Source organism: Engraulis encrasicolus, chromosome 13, assembly GCF_034702125.1.
Source record: "Engraulis encrasicolus isolate BLACKSEA-1 chromosome 13, IST_EnEncr_1.0, whole genome shotgun sequence".
In the NCBI taxonomy this organism is placed as follows: domain Eukaryota; kingdom Metazoa; phylum Chordata; class Actinopteri; order Clupeiformes; family Engraulidae; genus Engraulis; species Engraulis encrasicolus.
This window is the reverse complement of record NC_085869.1, coordinates 32,950,071-32,969,845: the sequence shown is the minus strand read 5'-3', so window position 1 is coordinate 32,969,845 and position 19,775 is coordinate 32,950,071. Positions and strand designations below refer to the sequence as shown.

Genomic DNA, 19,775 nt, shown 5'->3' with positions numbered 1-19,775 from the left:
GAGGCGTATGAGGGGAATAGAATGTTCTAGAAGCATGGAGCGAGCTGGTCGGTCCTAGAGGGAGTTGATTTGCCTTGTGCTGTACTGTTGATTTGCCTTGTACTGTACTGTTCCGTTGTGTGGTGTAGTGTAATGGTGCTGTTCTTGGAAGGGGTTAGCAGGTGATGTTTTTGCATAGTGGGGCTGGAGGGGGTTGCTCCACATCTTGGAGGATTAGCAGTAATGAGAACAGCCAACACCACATTAGCTGTAGCCCCTGCTACACTCTGCACTCTGCAGCGGCTCCGGGGGGTTCGGGAGAGACACACGGGACACAACATTTACTGCCCTACAAAAGCAAAGTGCAAACTGTTTTGTCACAAATGAATTTAGACTGAAAATGGTCTTTGCAAGACCGGCTTCATCTTTATCTTAGCCCATTTTAGCTCAAGCCCTTTTTAGGAAAAGGTGCCTCTGCACATTAAAACCTAAATATCTCAGCCTCCAAAGCACATAAAAGCATGAAATAAGTTGCATTTAAAAGCTAGGACCAGCATTTTGCATTAAAATGTGTTCATTTACCTCTGACATACCCACATTTTTAATAAAAAAACAGCTTAGATATCAAGAGCCTGAATGCAGCATATATATCGCTCCAGGACAAAATGGGTTAAGCCTTGTCGTCCAAATGTGTCCAGTTTTAGAGATATTGCGGTCATATTTGCAGTAACTACAATATCCAACCTAGCTTGAGACAAACAGGACATTTGTTTACAATACACTTGAAGCTGATACTTCTATCCAAAGTGCCTTATAGTTATTTACAGTGTGCAGATTACAGTCCCTGGAGCAATGTTGGGAAAGGTGCCTTGCTCAATGACACTTCATGTCATGGATGGAGGTGTAGGGAGAGGTAAGGGTGGGATTCGAACCGGCAACCCTTGATCTTAAGACCACCTCCCTAACCACTAGGCCACGGCTCCCCCAAGGTGTACAGCCAGGTCTCCAAGCAACAAACTTTTTATCTTTTGAGTGGAGTGAAGCTAACCTCTCCATCTGCTTTTCCTGTGTGTTCAAAAGCACTGTGGGTTTGCTCTACTCATGGGATACCATAGAAAAACAATTAAGAGATGGGAGAAGGCGAGAAACAAGTGGAGTGTTCAGCTGTAACAAAAAGTATCTGATGCATAAGGAGAGGAGAAAGAGAAGTGTGGAGAGGTGGAGGAGGTGGTGTGAGTTGGAGAGAGAAAGAAGGGAGTAGATGCTGACAAAGACGCCAAACAGAAAGGAAATGAAAAAGGGAGAGTCCTAAGTGTGTGTATGTGTGTGAGTGTGTGTGAGAGAGAAGGGGGTGACAAATGAAGCGAGAGAGGAAGAGTGAGAAAGAGAAGGTTGGAGATGGATAGAGAAAGGAAGCCACTAAAGGAGAGGGAGCGAGAACAAAAGGTGTGTGTGTGTGTGTGTGTGTGTGTGTGTGTGTGTGTGTGTGTGTGTGTGTGTGTGTGTGTGTGTGTGTGTGTGTGTGTGTGTGTGTGTGTGTGTGTGTGTGTGTGTGTGTGTGTGTGTGTGTGTGTGTGTGTGTGTGTGTGTGTGAGTGAGAGAGAGAGAAGGGGGGGTGGGGGGGTGACAAATGAAGCGAGAGAGGAAGAGTGAGAAAGAGAAGGTTGGAGATGGATAGAGAAAGGAAGCCACTAAAGGAGAGGGAGCGAGAACAAAAGGTGTGTGTGTGTGTGTGTTTGTGTTTGTGTGTGTGTGTGTGTGTGTGTGTGTGTGTGTGTGTGTGTGTGTGTGTGTGTGTGTGTGTGTGTGTGTGTGTGTGTGTGTGTGTGTGTGTGTGTGTGTGTGTGTGTGTGTGTGTGTGTGTGTGTTCGTGTGGTGCAACAGTTACAGAGAGAGAGAGAGTGTGTGTATGTGTGTCTGTGTGTGTGGTGCAACAGTTACAGAGAGAGAGAGAGAGAGTGTGTGTATGTGTGTCTGTGTGTGTGTGGTGCAACAGTTACACAGAGAGAGAGAGAGAGAGTGTGTGTGTGTGTGTGTGTGTGGTGCAACAGTTGCGTCTGCTGCTGTGTTGTGTTTTTCGCAGGGGATCACGCTCAGATCAAACACACACGTCAGAAGGCGGGACGGATTAGCACTCCCACATCCGCATCATATTATACTGGCACACACACAAATCATCTGTCTCTATCTCTCGCTCTCTCTCTTTTTTTCACATGATATATTCCCTTTCTTTCTTTCCCTGTCAAGCGCACGCACGCACACGCGCGCGCACACACACACACACACACACACACACACACACACACACACACACACACACACACACACACACACACACACACACACACACACACACACACACACACACACTCGTCTCCCTACCCACTCTACTGTAATCCATATCAGGATTTGTTGTAATGATGAAACACACACTTATACACAGAGGAGGGGGGCTGAGGTCAAGCCGTAATACAAGTTCTTTATTCCCTTCTCCACTCTACTATCTCTCTCTCTCTCTCTCTCTCTCTCTCTCTCTCTCTCTCTCTCTCTCTCTCTCTCTCTCTCTCTCTCTCTCTCTCTCTCTCTGTCCTCCACTCCACTCTACTCCCCACTCTACTACTTGCAGGAGGCCACTAAACACATCTCTTGTTCAGCTCTTCTCAGCACTATGCTCTCAGGACGGCCTGATTCAGGAAGTGAGAACCGTTGGTCTGTACTCTAGATCAGAGCCTCTCAAACTTTTCAGGCCAGGGACCCCTAACAGAGGAGAAGCAGAGAGCAGAAAGTATTGGGTTACACTTTATTGACACCGGCGTCATAGGCATGACATGGCTTTGTCATAATAGCGCCATGACACAGTCCTCGACAGTCATAAACATTATGCCGATGTCATTTTTTGTAATCAACGTTTTTTTTATTTTCCAAATTCAAAAATAAAAACACATGGTAAAACAAATAAACTTATGGTGTACCATCAAGTACACATACTCATACACAATTACCCTTGTAACCACGTGTACACAAGTACCAAACAAAAACAACCAAACCCCCACACAGCATTATCCCCTTTCTCCCCCTTCCCCTGGCACGCAACATGTATACATTCCAATAGATCACTTAGTATCACATCTTATTTCAAATTACTCTCAATTCTTAACATAGTTCAAAAAACTGTCCCACATAGCAGAAAACGTTGACATTTTGTCTCTCACTTTGGCAAGCATTAGCTCGTAGGAGGCTGTATTTGTCATGAGCTCCATCCAGTCCTTGTAACAAGGTGCACTTGTACTCTTCCATTTCCTTAAGATAACTTTGGCAGCAGTAAGGAAACCGGCAAGAGCTAGTCCAAACTGGACCTTTGTAAGTTCAGGTGTTACAAGTCCGATCTCCTAGTAGGCACAGGCGAGGTGAGCTTGGCAGTGGCTTCTCCAACAGCTCTTCCATTGTCCCAAGTACTTGAATCCAGAAAGGTGAGACAAGAGGGCAGTCCCACATGAGATGTAGAAAGGTACCCACAGAGTTCTTACATTTCCAGCACTCATCACTGTTGGTTAGACCAACTCTCTTCAGCCTAACAGGTGTCCAGTAGTATTTTTATAAATCTTGTCTTGATGTCTCTCACTGCCCAGCCCATACTATGCACAATATCGTCACACACATCTTGTTCCAACTCAAGCCCTTTGCCATATTAACCTCAGATTTTCAGTTTTACCATACAGTGTATTAGCAGTTGTGTTATAAAAAAAACAGAGGATGACTGCAAAAATCTTGGAAGCTTAAAGAAACGCTGGAGAACATTTTCATCTTCACCTATATCAAAGCCCATAGATAATACACAGCTACGCAACTGAAGATATATCCAAAAATCACCTTTATCGTTCCTATTATATTTTTCTTCAAGCCCTTGAAATGAAATGAACACACCACCCTCTTCAAAAAGATCTGCAATAGTGCAAATGCCCTTATCATACCATGTCTTCCAATACACCTGTTTCTTTCCTATTTTAATTACAGGATTTTCCCATATAGATGAGTAAGGCTGTTTGTAAGGACACAATCCAAGTAGTTTGTGAACTTTGATCCAGACATTCCTAGAATGTTGATATGTCAATGTCATTAACGTTTTATGGTCATGAAAAGCTGACACCGTTAGGGATGGCTTCACCATAACCGAATGTCACTGAATGAGAGCAGTCATAAAATGTTTATGACATTGACATAATATTCATGAGTCATGACATGTCCATGACTGCATTATGACACCGTTATGACACTGTCATGTCATACGTAGGACGACAGCATCAAGTAAGTGTGTTACCAAGTACTGCGTGGACCTTTTCATAACTGCACAACAGATTATGGTCATTACAATTTGTTCATTGCAATTGCAATGCAAAACATATTAAATGGTCATTGTCAAATGCAAAATTGGGACCTACTGTTGCAATTTCACGTATTGCATTTGTAACAATGTGATGGCAGTGTTGCCGCGACACCGCTTTGAGAGCCTTCTGTTTCTAGATATGAAGAGCTCTTTTCCAAAATGAGATATATCCATTTCATAGAATGTTGGGAAATTAACATTTTTGTATTGGGCATTCCATTGAATTGCATTGCAAAAAGTATATGCATAAAATTGCATAAAAGTATGTTCTTAAAACATTTGAATGACGAGATTTCACACATCAATGATAGGACTTCCTAACAGTCAATTCCAATATTAAAATGCAAAAAGTCAAAAATGGTGGATATAGCGTTTTGGAAAAAAGCTCTTCATATACTGTCCAGCTCTAATAGCGAGAACAAAAGCACAGCGTTAGTTTGCACTGGGGTGCCACTAATGCCCGGGTTGATGAAGGGTTACGGCTCTCTGTGTTTCGCATCACTGCCAGAGCTTGGAAATTTATACAAAGACTGTTTGCAAGACGACTACCGTGAGGCGGTTTCCTTGGTGCCACAGGGTGCATCACAGGTCACAGGTAACTTACTTACTGGTAACCTGCACATTCAGTGTGATTGATGAATATCCTTTTTTGAACACGTAAACACAAGACGATTCATGGGTCTGCTAAATGCAGTGTAATGAAATGGGGCCAGGGTTTCACGCGAAAGCCCGTCGAGGGCTATATAAGTGTAATTGCGATTCAGGGCTTTAAAGTTCTTTCCTTTCAGAGGACCACTTATTTCTTGGGGCCTCCCCTGAGCATGCTGGAGCCAATAAGACTAAAGGAGGCTGAAGGAGTAAGAGGGCTGAGTAAGGCTGAGAACTGAGTAACTGTGTGTTCACACCAGCAACGACCAAAGCTAAGTATCTGAGGTCGTAGAAGAAGTTTTGCCATGAGTTTGCTGTATTCGCTGTATTCCTGACTCCGATCCTGTATGTTTGATTTAGCAAATCACATCACGGCTCTGACTTGTCAGCCTGGGACATTCAGAGATATGAACATTACATTTGGGTTTGGTCGAACTGCGTCATAGCTCATTTCTATAACATTAACTGACTTGTGACTTTTAATCACTGATTCGCTCTCTGGTCACTGAGATCGCTTTGCTCCCGGCAAATTCGCTTTGATCACTTTACTCGCCAACCCTCCATAGAGAAATTATGACTTCCGTCGCTCCAGTTGCATTGGTCACTCTTGGTGTACACACACAGTAAGGCTGAGACTGAATGTATGAGGGTTGCTCTACCCATGTGTGGAAGGCCTCTCCTCTTCTGGTGGGTCATTTCACGTGAAATCAGACACTTTGGGACCCGACCGACACAGATTTCAATCATACTTGCTGTGCCTGTTTAGTAGCAACGTAGCACCCCAGAACTGCATTTGTGTGAATCTGACCTCACCTATATTAAGAGAGAAACAGACTAACAAAGGTTTACATATACATTCACCCTTGATTATATCAGTCAGTGTAAGTCACAAAAATATGTCTGAGGTGTTGTTTGAAAGCTCTTTTCTGGCTCTACAAATTAAACAAACAGCATGAAATACAACAACCTTCAGAATATGAATTAAGATACATTGAAAAATAAAAAATTGAATGTCAAAAATTTTTATATTTTTAAATGGCCGGTTTCTTTACTAAACATAGCCTGTAAAGTCATAAACAACACCTGAAAATGGGGGGGGTGGTTCTTTATTCAATTCAGAGATAATGGGACATAAAGGTTGAAATGAGTTGTAATAAAGTAGTAATGGAGTAGTGTCAGGGACAGGATTGGACTGGCCATCTGCCACAACGGGCATTTTCCCGGTGGGCCCTGCACCCTCATCAGTCCCTATTCCAGCTACGGTACTCAAAAACTACTCAGCTTCTGCCCATTTTCAGATTCACACAAATGCAGTTCTGGGGTGCTACGTTGCTACTAAACAGGCACAGCAAGTATGATTGAAATCTGTGTCGGTCGGGTCCCAAAGTGTCTGATTTCACGTGAAATGACCCTGGTCCCAGTTGCCCACTACCGTAGATGGGTTTTAATGAACACAAGAAGACCAGTGACGTCATCATGTATCTGTCTGTGATGTATCACTCAGCCATATTTCAGCCACTTTTTTTTCCATATCTCTGTGACACATTCATAATCTTAGCATAAACACATGTGCATAGGCGTGCGCGCACACACACACACACACACACACACACACACACACACACACACACACACACACACACACACACACACACCCGCACACAGAGTGAGAGAGAAACATGTTGTTTGTGACCATGCCACCGTGTTAAAGCTGCTGACTAATGGTATGTCTCTGTCCCTCTCTGCTGCCCCTGTAGGCCATTGATAAGTACTGCCGTGTGAGCGGGGGCTTCTCGGGGGTGAAGGACGTCTACTCCTCCAACCCCACCTATGACGACGTGCAGCAGAGCTTCTTCCTGGCCGAGACGCTCAAGTAAGACTCTCAGCTCTCCTACCTACCTCCTATCTCTTCCTTTACGCATCCCTCTCTCCCTGTCATTTCCTGTCCTTTCCTCTCTCTTAACTTCTTACTTCTCTCTTCCATCTCTCACTCTTTTCCTTCTGTACATGTCTTCATTTCTTCCATATCTCTTTTTACTTAAAGGTGGGGTTGCAGGTTGGCCAAAATTCTTAGATAGAATGCGATTATGACATCACGTTGGGGACTCCCCCTGGGTTTTACTAGATTCTGTATTGTCTCTGAATGGGGAAGGTTGCAAATAAATAATTAAATAAACTATATTTATTTAGCCTTTTATATTTATGCTGACCAAAATCATTGTAATTTTGAAGGGGGTAGCTAAGATAGGGCCTATGTAGATGTCGGGTAGGCTATTATTTGAAGAGTCTTGCGTTGAGATGACAACCTCAACCTCACCATTGCCGATATGCTGCCCCTACTTCATTCAAAATATATAGGCCTAGGTCAATCTGCAGTGTCGTTTCTCGTCTGACACAAGTGATAGGCTTCTTTGTATTTCTAACTCGAATACAAATACTCACCCTTGGCGATATAGCCTACTAAAAAACAAGTGGTAGATAGTAGATCAAATGCTACAACGAAGATGTGGTGTAGCCTGTCCCAGGGTAGAGCGCCCCATCTGGTGAGTTGCAACTGAAACAAGAACACTTCGAAGAAGATAGGCCTAAGTGTTTCCATTATCACTTAAAATGAAAACTATGTGCAGTAAATTTTAGTCGGTCTGTTGTTTCAAAGCACTTCTGTTACGACACACATGTAACGTGAAACGGCCAGGGCCGTTGGGTGGGGATTAAAGCGAGTTGAGCCTCGCGCATTGAATCACACACACCTGCTGGTGCAAACAGCCATGTAGGCCTATATTTCAAAATACATAAATGTATTAATTGTATGCTATGAGGAGTTAAACACATGGCCTATGAATCATATTAACTTACATTTTACTGCGTTGATTTTCATTTATTTGCAGTGATAATCGATCGCGCTGTGTTGCCACTTGCCCCCGGATGGGCTGCGTCTGGAGCTCATGTTATGAGCTGCTGCTGCATTTAAGATTTACATTTTAGACAGCAAGGAAGTGCTGCAACTGTAAGACAGTTAGAATAGAATAGAATATACTTTATTTGTCATGCAAGCATGAAATGTATCTGTTCAGGCACATTTCCTTGACCTGCCTTGGCCATCGCGACTGATGTGTTGGTTGCGCATCCGATGTGATGGTTACAAAGCCATTGTACCGTAGGGTAACTAGGAGGCGCCGTCTGTGAATAACTTTTTGTGTATTGGGGAAATACAACCGTATCGCTGGCTAGTCACTTGTTGAAGAGCAAAGCGCATTTTAGATGCGTCCCAGCAGCAGTCTGTCCGTCCGTCCGTCTGAAACGCGTTCTTCGAATTATTCCCGCCTGTGTTCACAAGGTGGACTATTTGGCCCGGATTATGCACCTGATTGGATTGTGAGACAAGCCAGTGCAATGCAAGTGCTCGTACATTGAAGAAGAAGCCGTGATATAACGCGCCAGTTGCCCATTTGGCCCGGATTACGCAGTTGATTGCATTGTGAGACAAGTGCAGAGCGAGTGCAATGCAAGTGCTCGTACATTGAAGAAGAAACAGTGATAACGCACCAGTTGCCTGTAGCCAGGACAACTGAAGGGGGCATTCAGTTTTCGGCATTATTTTGCGTTCGGGCCGTGGGAGGCAACTTCGTTTCGTTTTCACCAACACCACTGTGAAGTGTGTGTCACTATGTTCACGGGCTTTTGTCTATGATAGTGTCACGTTGTGCTCAACTATTTAGTTTGTCAGAAACTCGCGGCAATGACGGTGCTCCAACTACAAGTAGACAAATGCGCCATTCGACATAGCCTACGGCGTGTTAGTGTTAGCCTATGTTGTTCTCGGACATATTGCAAGGGAGTTTCATTTCGTTTTCTGCTGATGGCCCTGTGGACCGCACATGTGCTTGCCGTTGCGCTCAGAGAGATTGCTTTGCAGTCGTTTAAATTAGGTAAACTCTGGCACTCTTACAATGAAGCTGACTGCTTTGACGGCTGGTATTGAACCAGAGCGCATGATTGACCCAAATGGTTTTCTTTAGCATATTTTTTATTCGTCGATGTTTACATTCTTTCCCACATGCACATGACGCTGAAATGGCGTGATAGGCCCACTAAAGGCTGATGAATAGGCTACTAACAATGTCTGGTCACAGCCATGGTGCGCGCTGTGATGCGCACGCAAAACATTCAGTTATCTGAGTGTAGACTTGGCCTATCTGACTGCAAACTATAGCCTACAGTAAAACAAAAAAGTGCGATACAGATTTTTTTTTTTACCAATACACAACACGTTATTCACATTCGCCGCTCATAAGGTCTATACTCTCTTTATAATCGTTACATCGGAGACGGTTGGGGTTGAGGTTGAGGTTGTCATCTCAACGCAAGACTCTTCAAAGAATAGCCTACCCGACATCTACTTAGGCTGTATCTTAGCTAACCCCTTAAAAATTACAATGATTTTGGTCAGCATAAATATAAAAGGCTAAATATGGTTTATTTAATTATTTATTTGCAACCTTCCCCATTCAGAGACAATACAGAATCTAGTAAAACCCAGGGTGAGTCCCCAACGTGATGTCATAATCGCATTCTATCTAAGAATTTTGGCCAACCTGCAACCACACCTTTAACCCTCCATTCCATCTCCCTTCGTATCTCCCATTCCTCTAGTAAGACTCTTCTCCATCTCTCCGTTTACACTCTCTGCTGTCTATCGCTCTGTTCCGTATCTCTGCCTTTAATTCACCCTCTCTACCATCTCTCCCTTCACATCCTCCTCTCCTCAAGTAAGACTCTCAACTCTCCTCCATCTTTTCCTTTTATACTTCCCTCTATTTCATCTCTCACACTCTTTCATCTCTCCACATCGTGTTCTCTTCCCTCCAACCATCTCTCTTCCATATCTCTCCTTTTACTTCAGTACTCTATTCAATCTCTCCCTTCACATCCTCCTCTCCTCAAGTTAGGCCCTCCCCTCTCTTCCATCTCTCCTTCTGTTCCATTCCATCTCTCCATATCACACTCTCTTCTTTCCATCCATGTATCCCTCTCTACCTGCCTTTCTTTGCTCTTTAACATCTGCACATATCTCTCTCTGAAAAGTTGCTTTTCCTCTCTTCCATCTCTCCCTTTTTTCGCATTCCTCTTCCATCTCTACCCCCCTTGGCATCACCCTGTCTTCCATATTTCTCTTCACATCTTCTTTTGCTCATCTCCATCTCTCCCTTCGAATCATCCTCTCTTCTATCTCCCTCCACATCTCCCTCTATTCCATATCTCCCCTCTCATCTCCCTCTCCTCTTGCTTCTCTTCCATTCCTCTCAGACTTTTCCTTTTACCTCTCTTTTTCCCATCTCAGTCTCTCTGTCTCTTTCCATCTCTCTCCATCCCTATTAAACTAATTTCTCTCTCTCTCCTCGTTTGCTCTGTGTTCTATCTCTCCATCCCTCCCTCTCTCTTCATCCCTCCTTGTCTTAGCTAATCTTCCATCTCTCCCCCAACTGCCTCTCCAGTGTTTCTGTTGCTCTGATGACTCTGTCCGTCCTATTGTGTTCGTCAAATCCACTGGAGACGGCTTTCCAATTATAGAACTCAATTTTAAAAATGGATTCGTGATTCATTGTGTCTGGAAGGAATGCAGCCCGTTTTTTTGTGTGTTTTATGTCATCAGTAAAATGGCACCCTTTCGCCTGCTTTCCATTTCTCCTCATGTCCTTGTACAGTTGTGCTCATATGTTTACATACCCCAGCAGAATAAACGCTTTCTTCGCGATTTCTCACAAAATATGAAGGATTACACAAAACCTTTTTTTTCACTCATTGCTAGTGACTAGCTTAAGATATTTGTTAGCAATATTCTGTGTTTACTCTTTCAAAAGCATGATCACAACCCAAACTACCCAAATGACCCTGTTCAAAAGTTTACATACCCTAGTTTCTGATGCTGAATATGGCCCTGTTTAACATCAGGGACCGCTCTAAATTGTTTGTGGTAGTTGTGGATAAGGCCCTTAATGTTCTCAGATGACAAAACAGCACATTCTTCCAGGCAGAATGGTTGTTTCCTATAATATCTTTGGGTGTCTTGCTGGAACCTCACATTTGAGGTTTCCCCTGAGTGGCTCAATGATGTTGAGATCAGGAGAGTGGGATGGTCGCTCAAAAACCTTCATTTTATTCTTTCTGAAGCTAATGACGGGTTGATTTGGCTTTCTGTGTCGAAATATTGTCATGTTGGCACCGTTGGAATTTCAATTCAGAAATGCAATATGAGGAGTTTGGTTGGAATCAAGCCAATGGGCAAGGGAATCATTGCATTGCAATGATCATTGCAAGGGAAATTGTTCAGGAGGCATAGGACAACCAAAAAATAACTTCAGGTGAAATATAGGACAACATGAAAAAATGTTTTAAACTGCACAGGAAAGAGGCACTTGAGGAAAGATGGGCTGTTGGGGGTTGCCAGGAGAAAGCCATTACCACAAAAATGCAAACATGTTATTTTGCATATGATACACCAAATAGCACAGTGAGAAGCATCAAAATGCCTGTGACAAAGTCATTTGGAAAAATGAGATCAATATGGAACTTTTTTAGGCCACTATTAACAGTACCATTTGGAGAACAGTCAATGGAGCCTATGATGAAAGTTACACCATACCCTTCTGTGAAACATGGTCATGGACCACTGATTTCATGGGGACATTTGAGTTACAAATGCATTATACTTTTGATCCATACTCGCAGAATGATGAATACATTGCCCTGTGAAAAATACTGGAGGAAACTTGACACACATCAGCCTTGAAACTGCACATGGTCCATTGTTTGGACATGCCAACATGACAATATTTCAACACAGAAAGCCAAATCAACCCGTCACTAGCTTCAGAAAGAACAAAATGAAGTTTTTGAGCGACCGTCTCACTCTCCTGATCTCAACATCATTGAGCCATTCAGGGGAAACCTCAAATGTGAGGTTCCAGCAAGACACCCAAAAATATTATAGGAAACAACCATTCTGCCAGGAAGAATGTGCTGTTTTGTCATCTGAGAACATTAAGAGCCTTATCCACAACTACCACAAACAATTTAGAGCGGTCCCTGATGTTAAACAGGGCCATATTCAGCATTAGAAACTAGGGTATGTAAACTTTTGAACAGGGTCATTTGGGTAGTTTGGGTTGTGATCATGCTTTTGAAAGAGTAAACACAGAATATTGCTAATAAATATCTTAAGCTAGTCACTAGCAATGAGTGAAAAAAAAGGTTTTGTGTAATCCTTCATATTTTGTGAGAAATCGCGAAGAAAGCGTTTATTCTGCTGGGGTATGTAAACATATGAGCACAACTGTAATAGTCTGAGACTTCAATTAGTTTTGATTGGCGAGTCAAAACGTTCCTGATTGGAGATTGGAGATGAACAAGGATGTTATCACTCAAACAGGGACGTGATGGAAAAGCTCCTTTTTTGCGGTGTTTTGTACACTATCACACCATTGCTAGCCAGCAACCCACTCACGTTAGCTTTCATGTCATTGCATCACACTACTCTTACCAGGCGATTTTACCCAGAGCTTTCCACAGTTGAGGAAAAGCAGCCGAGCTAAGTTATTATTGTAAAGTGCATCATAAGTGCAAGATGAAATGCTGTGTAAGTGTTGGTTAAATTATTCCCAGTCATGTAGGGAAGTGTGTATGTGTGGCTCTCTGTTAGTGTGTTTCAGCGGAGGTGAAACGGCAACATCATGTGGGAGGGAAAGAACATTTGATTTTGGCTTAATGTTTTTCTCTGTGTCCCCTTTGACTCATGTTAGAGGTCGACTAAGGTTATAGAAAAAAATACTGCCATATTATGTGCACTGTTATCTACAGTAAAAAGCACACAACCTGGCTTAGTAAGTCAGTAAAAAGACGTTTTGATCTAGTATAGTTTTTAGCATAATTGCAGAATATCCCTTTCTGATTGGACGGTGCATGGTGGCGTACCAAGTTGAAGTTTCCCTAATGGCAGAATATTGAAGTAGAAAAGTAAGGTATCCTCCGCCGACCTGCTCTTCACTATCTGGTGCATCACAGGAAATGACTGTCGGCTGGGAGACAAGCAGGCGAAACGAGCAAAGCGAAGAGAGACAAAATTCAGTGTTCCATTCTGACAGCTCGACGGGCATCAGGTCGTGGCGGCGATTCAAATAGAATGAAGCATTTGTTTTATTGATTTGATTGGCCACCGCAGGCGAAATTCCCTTCTCATTTACATAATAGTATTTTTGCTTCGCCTTTGCCTCCCTTATTGGAATGAATTGTGAAGTTTGCTTCGCTTGGCCAAAGTTGTGTGTGCGTGTCCCCGGCATAAGTTGGACAAAATTACTCGGATGTGTTAACGTCGAAACATTAGTTTTGGTACTGCTCTACAATAAAAGCACAAATGCATCTTCCACATCTCAGATGCTCCGGTCACTCTCTTTCCTACCGGGAGAATCTTTCAACTCGGATGCCCCCTCAACTTCAGAAAAGCACTAAATGATAATTACGTCTAGTGTCGGAGCACTGAAAAATCTATATAGCGCTGGCATAAATGGCCTCCCCCAATAAGATTTTACGATGGCGTCGGAGGAGGAGAGCAGGTGGATGGACAGAGCAGAGTGATGAGGGCAGTGGAGAGAGAGAGGGAGAGATAAATATTTGATGGCTATCGGTGTAATGTGTGAGGCGCACACACAGCTTATCACAGACTGACATCTCTCTCTCTCTCTCTCTCTCTCTCTCTCTCTCCATCTCTCTCTCTCTCTCTCTCTCTCCCTCCATCTCTCTCTCTCTCCATCTCTTTCTCAACATCTCTTGTCTCTGTCCAACTCTCCTAACAAACTCATTTTCAAGCTCTCTCTTTCTCTCTCTTTGTCAATCTGTGAAAGTTTTCGCAGACTGAGTTCTTTGTGTGTGTGTGCACACGCTTGTGTGTGTGCTTATGCACGTGCACCCGCACAGTCGTTTTTTGTCGATGTCTGTCTAAGAACTAAAGACAGAGAAACTGCATCTGAGTAAGACGAGAGTGTGTGCAAGAGTGTGTGCTGGCCTGTTGATCTCTACTGCCCCCTGGTGGTGTATCCACACAGCAGCCAGAGCAGATACAGCTGAGCAGCATGCAGAGCAGATAGACCTCTACAGCTCAGCAGACAGACAGACAGGCAGGCAGACAGGCAGGCAGGCAGGCAGGCAGGCAGACAGGCAGACAGACAGACAGACAGGGCAGCCTCTTGGCATTCAGCAGGCATTCACCACACCGGTGGTGGAGGAGGGGGGTGCTCAGTCAGTGGCAGGCTTTTTTTCTCCCTCTCTTTTTTTCCTCATTCTTTTTTCCAGCCTTTTTAGTCGACACAGCAGACTGAGAAGTGTTCATGTCCACGTCGCTCTGGGCCTTTTCCCCGATAGCGTGCGTGCGTGTTTGATGTGTCATTGCCTGCCTTTGTTAAGGTGTGTGTTGATTGATCCTATTTTTCCCCATCCTTTCCTCCTCTCTTTCTTTCTCTCTCTCTCTCTCTCTCTCCTCCTCGGTCACTCCTTTTCTCTCTCTCTCTCTCTCTCTCTCTCTCTCTCTCTCTCTCTCTCTCTCTCTCTCTCTCTCACTTTCTTTTCCCACCTCCCTCAATCTCCGCAACCCTGGCTCTTTTATTCTTTCTCTCTCTTTTACTTTTTCCTTTCTGTCTCTCTCTCTTTCTCTCTCTCTCTCTCTCTCTCTCTCCAGGTACCTGTATCTGTTGTTCTCCGGTGATGACTTGCTGCCTCTGGAGAGCTGGGTGTTCAACACGGAGGCGCACCCCTTACCCGTGCTGCACATGGCCAACATCACCCTTGCCGGCAGCCAGCCGCAACGATAGATACACATACACATACACACACACACACTCCGCTACCGCAACACAACACACACTCCCACACTCGTTCTCTCTCTCTCACTCTCTTCTTGTCTCTCGTACTTGCTATCTCTCTCTCTCTCTCTCTCTCTCTCTCTCTCTCTCTCTGTCTCTCTCTCTCTCCCTCTCTCACCATACGTAGGCCAGCCATCCTCGTCACAACGACCAGCCCCTCCTCCCACACAAACTCTCTGTGCTTCTCTCTTTCTCATGCCCTCTGTATCTTTGGATCTGTGGCTCCCTCCCTCTCTCTCTTTCTCTGTGATCTCCATCAAAGACTGCTGGGGCATGGGGAGCCGAGGAGAGGAGAGGAAGTGCTGCCCACCTCGTGACTGACATGCAGAGGGAGACTATGGATGCAGAGCCACAACATGGAGGAGAGGAATAGAGTGGAGTGGAGGACACGAGAGGACAGAACACTCCAGGCTGGTGGACGAATCTGGAATACTGTGGAACTATGGAACTCTGGAACTGACATTTGCCCACTGCTCTGAAGATAGGAATATTCACTCCTCTCTGTCTCTGTCTCTGTCTCTGTTTTTGTCTCTTTCTCTCTCTCTCTCTCTCTCTCTCTCTCTCTCTCTCTCTCTCTCTCTCTCTCTCTCTTTCGCTTTCTCTTTCTCTCTCTCTCTCTCTCTCTCTCTCTCCATCTCTCCATCTACCCAATTGATGGAGTAGAGGAGACTCTGTTCTGGTTCTCCCTCCGCTCGTCCTGATTGGCTCACTCTGTGATGACTGGCAGAGCTTCGAAGCCAATGCAAAAATGCCACCCCGTTTCCTGAGTTTACAAGGGACAGTTCTTGTAAACCCTGGCAAAATACAACTGCAAATCCCCCCCTACACACACACACACACACACACACACACACACACACACACACCCTATGGACATGCTCTGGGGGCCAAAGGTGTGTGTGTGTGTGACAAGCTATTGTCTGACATTGTATGTGTGTGTGATGCACAGCGTATGTGTGTATGATCAACGTGTGTGTACAGTATGTATGCAAGTGTGTGCAAATGTTTAATTTCTTGTGTGTGGAGCAGTTCTAAAAAAAAGAGACATGATTTTTGAGGACGGGAGCCAAATGAAATGCTGGGGTATTTTTTTGTTTTTGTTTGTTAAACCCCATACTGTGTGTGTGTGTGTGCGTGTTTGTATGTGTGCGTGTATGTGAAGAACGCAAGAGTTTCATATGTGTTCAAGTTTTGCCTCTCATTTGTCACTTGGTACCACTTATGGACAACCGTGGATGCAAAGCTCCTCTTGATCACAACCCCCTGCCCGGACCGCACCGCCCCGCCCCGCCCCGCCCCGCCCCCTGACATTCACCTTGACCTTGCACACTTGTGAACTTGTCAGACGATTTTCACATACACAGAAACACACACTCACTTTTTATCTCTCTCTCTCTCACACACACACACACACACACACACACACACACACACACACACACACACACACACACACACACACACACACACACACACACACACACACACACACAGGGAGGACACCTGCAACTGGTGGCTGAGATTGCACACACCTGCCACAAGTGGTACGTCCGTCGAGATGAGAATGACACACACACACACACACACACACACACACACACACACACACACACACACACACACACACACACACACACACACACACACACACTCCATACACACACTCCATGCCACTCACAGTTGATCCTGGGACTCTTGACTGAAGCTATATGGACCAGATGGGTGTTGTATTGGAATGGATGATATTACTGTATTTTGTTTCATTTCTTTCCTCCTTCATTCATCACTCGGTTGTATCTCAGTTGTTTTGTTTTTGTTGTTTTTGTTTTGGGTTTTTTTTAATCATCAATTCCTCCAAAATATACCTGTATTCCAGCAACCTCTCCACCACAAAGGCCCATCCCTTTTCTTTTTTACCCCTCTCAATCTTTCTCTTTCTCTGCCTTTCTGTCTTTTTCTATCCTCATTTTCCTCTCCCCCCTCTCCCTCTATCCCCCTATCCCCATGTCCTATTCTGTCCTTTCCCATTTGCACCCAATTCCTTACCCTCTATTTCCCCATACTCACTCTTTTCCCTTTCTCGAGACTTCTTCCTCTCTCTTCTGTCCTTTTTTCCGGATGTTGTTTTTGTGTGTATGCAGCTGTGTGCTTATCGATGTGTGTTCTATCTGCTGCTAGTGAAACAAATGCTGCCTCACATACACACACACACACACACACGCACATGCACGCACGCACACACATACGCTTGCTCACACACACATATGTGCATGCACACATACACGTACGTGCGCACACAGGTTTTTTTCACACTCCTCTTTCTGCCATTTCATTCCACACATCACCATTCCTCCACATGCTATCCTTTTTTGTCCTTTTTTGTTCTTTTTTTTTCTTCTTCTTTATGTTTGTTTTGCTCCCACTCTTCCAGAGAAAACGCAGTCTTTGGGACTGTGCTGTGGAATAATAGGAAACACACACACACACACACAGACACACAGAGACACACACACACATTTTTGGTGGGCGAAATGACTGACATGTCGTGAAGATGATTTATTCACACACACGCACACACTCACTCTCTCTCTCACACACACAGACAGTTATGTGGGCGAGATGACTGACATGTGGCGAAGATGATTTATTCACACACACACACACACACATGCACATGTACACACACACGCACACTAATACACTCTTCTCTAGCATCGTATGTAGGCAAAGCCACTGGGGAGGTCTCCGAAATAGACATAATTTTCTCTTCTGTTTTGTTTTTCTTTTTCCTCATTCGGATAGTTTCCCTCCTTACTGTCTGCTGTTGACAAACAGGGTTCCCCACGGAATTGTGCTGGTGTGATGCAACACACACACACAGAAACACACACACACACAGAAACACACACACACACAGAAACACACACACGCAGCAAAACACACACGCACGCGCGCACACACGCACGCACGCGCGCACGCACGCACACACACACACACACACACACACACACACACACACACACACACACACAGCAAACACACACACACACACACACACACACACAGCAAACACACACACGCAGCAAAACAAACACCTTGTCCGTGGTCTGCAAATAGAGTTGGCCCATGCCCATTCTAAATGGCGTTCAAATGGGCTCCTAGATGATGTTTCTAAAACAAGAAGGAATAACTGCTAGCAGGCACTTTGTGGTCATAATGACTCTGACAGCGTTACACACACACCTACACACCTACACCTTGTGCGTCCATGGTGATTCTGGTTCTGATGACACGCACGCACGCACCTCCACACCTGCACCTCCAGGCCTCTGCCTCAGATAGCCTTACTGGGAGCTTTAGTGCCGGAGCTCCATGGCCAATCATATCTGGGCATCCTCATCTGGGAGGATGTGAGGTCTGAGGTGCCTGTACCAACAACACATTCAGAACCAATCCGCTACAACGCACCCCTTCAGCGGATCTGTTGTTGAACGAGTGGTCTAGGGTTCACCATCTCAGAGAGGTGTTGATGGTTTTATTTTTTGTTTGTTTGTGTTTTTATTTTTGTTCATTCTTTGTTTTGTTTTGTTTTTTCACTTTGTCTTTTTATTTTTTAGCTTTTTTTGGGGTTGTGTTAAAGCAATGCCGCACCCTTTCTGGAACCAAGCTCATTTTACACCTCCCCTTTTGAGTTAAATAATTGAGTTGTATTTTTCTCCTGTACTTCCTGCCGTTCTCTTAGTCTGGTGATGTTGCTTCTAGTTCTAAGATAGCAACTATCATGGAATCCTAATGGTACCTGCTATCTGCTTGCTGCTGGTACCATAGGATTCCATTATGTTTGCTAGCTTGGAGGTAGAATTTGTGCTGCTATACTCAGAGAAAGGCTAGAGGTACATGCGAAAGATACAACTCAATCATTTAAGTGGAGGGAAGGTGGGACATTGGCATACTTCCAGAAATGGATGCAGGTATGGCTTCGAGTCCCTCTTGCTCAACTGAATGGATAGGGTGCTCTTCTACACAAGATGGGATGGGAGGAATGATGCATAGGACATATTACTGTTGCAATGTCAAAACCCCCCACCCTGAAATCTCGCACCCTACACCCCACCCCACTCACCCACCCACCTTTAGCCAAGCTCCTCTCCCTCTCCTACTGCTGCTGCTGCTGCTGTGTGTGTCAGCTGGCAGCATAACGAGCTCTTCAGACACTGCCTCTCCAGGCCTCAAGGCGGCAGCACCAGCTGTCCAATGACTATGATATTATGTGAAGCGCAGAGTTCCGAGGTTGCCCTTGGTCACTGTCTGTCGCCGTGGTCACATTGCTATGGCGACTTCAGCACCACCAAACCAACCAACCAACCAACCACCTGCTTTCTCTCCCCCTCCCCCTCCCCCTTCCCCCGGAGAAGCCCTGGCCAGCAAAAACGCCTCTGGTCACCGGGCGGATTTTGGAAGAAAAAAAAGAAAGAAAATGAAAATATTCCAAAAAAAAAAAAGTCCTGTGTTCTGTATTTGTATTTTTACTGAACAAAATAAATAAATAACTGTAAATATGTTTAAAATGAGACACAAATTCAATAAAGATGTTACGAAAAGTGAGCTAAATAATTTGAACCTTGTCTGTGGTGATATGTTCAGTGTTTATGAGGCTGTGTAATATATAGAATATAATTAATTTACTCATAAATATAGAATATAGTTTGATATATAGATTATACTGTAATATATAGAATATAATTTAATATTCTATATTAATTACTTCTAATGTGTTTACCATTGATCTTCTCTCAGAAGTCAAGTCTTATATCCGACCCTTGCAAGCTGCTTCGCTTGTCATCAATGTTAAG

At 44.3% G+C, this 19,775-nt stretch overlaps 1 protein-coding gene across 2 annotated transcripts in view; it reads left to right on the top strand.

Moving 5' to 3' along the window:
• Positions 1–15,502, top strand: part of man1a2 (mannosidase, alpha, class 1A, member 2) — a 193,072-nt gene extending 177,570 nt beyond the window's left edge. For both annotated transcript variants that reach the window (XM_063213754.1, XM_063213752.1), the window contains exons 13-14: positions 6,769–6,884; positions 14,739–15,502. In XM_063213754.1, coding sequence (XP_063069824.1) covers positions 6,769–6,884; positions 14,739–14,871 — 249 coding nt within the window. In that variant the 3' untranslated portion in view covers positions 14,872–15,502. The remainder of the gene's footprint in view (positions 1–6,768; positions 6,885–14,738) is intronic.
• Positions 15,503–19,775: the final 4,273 nt, after the last annotated feature.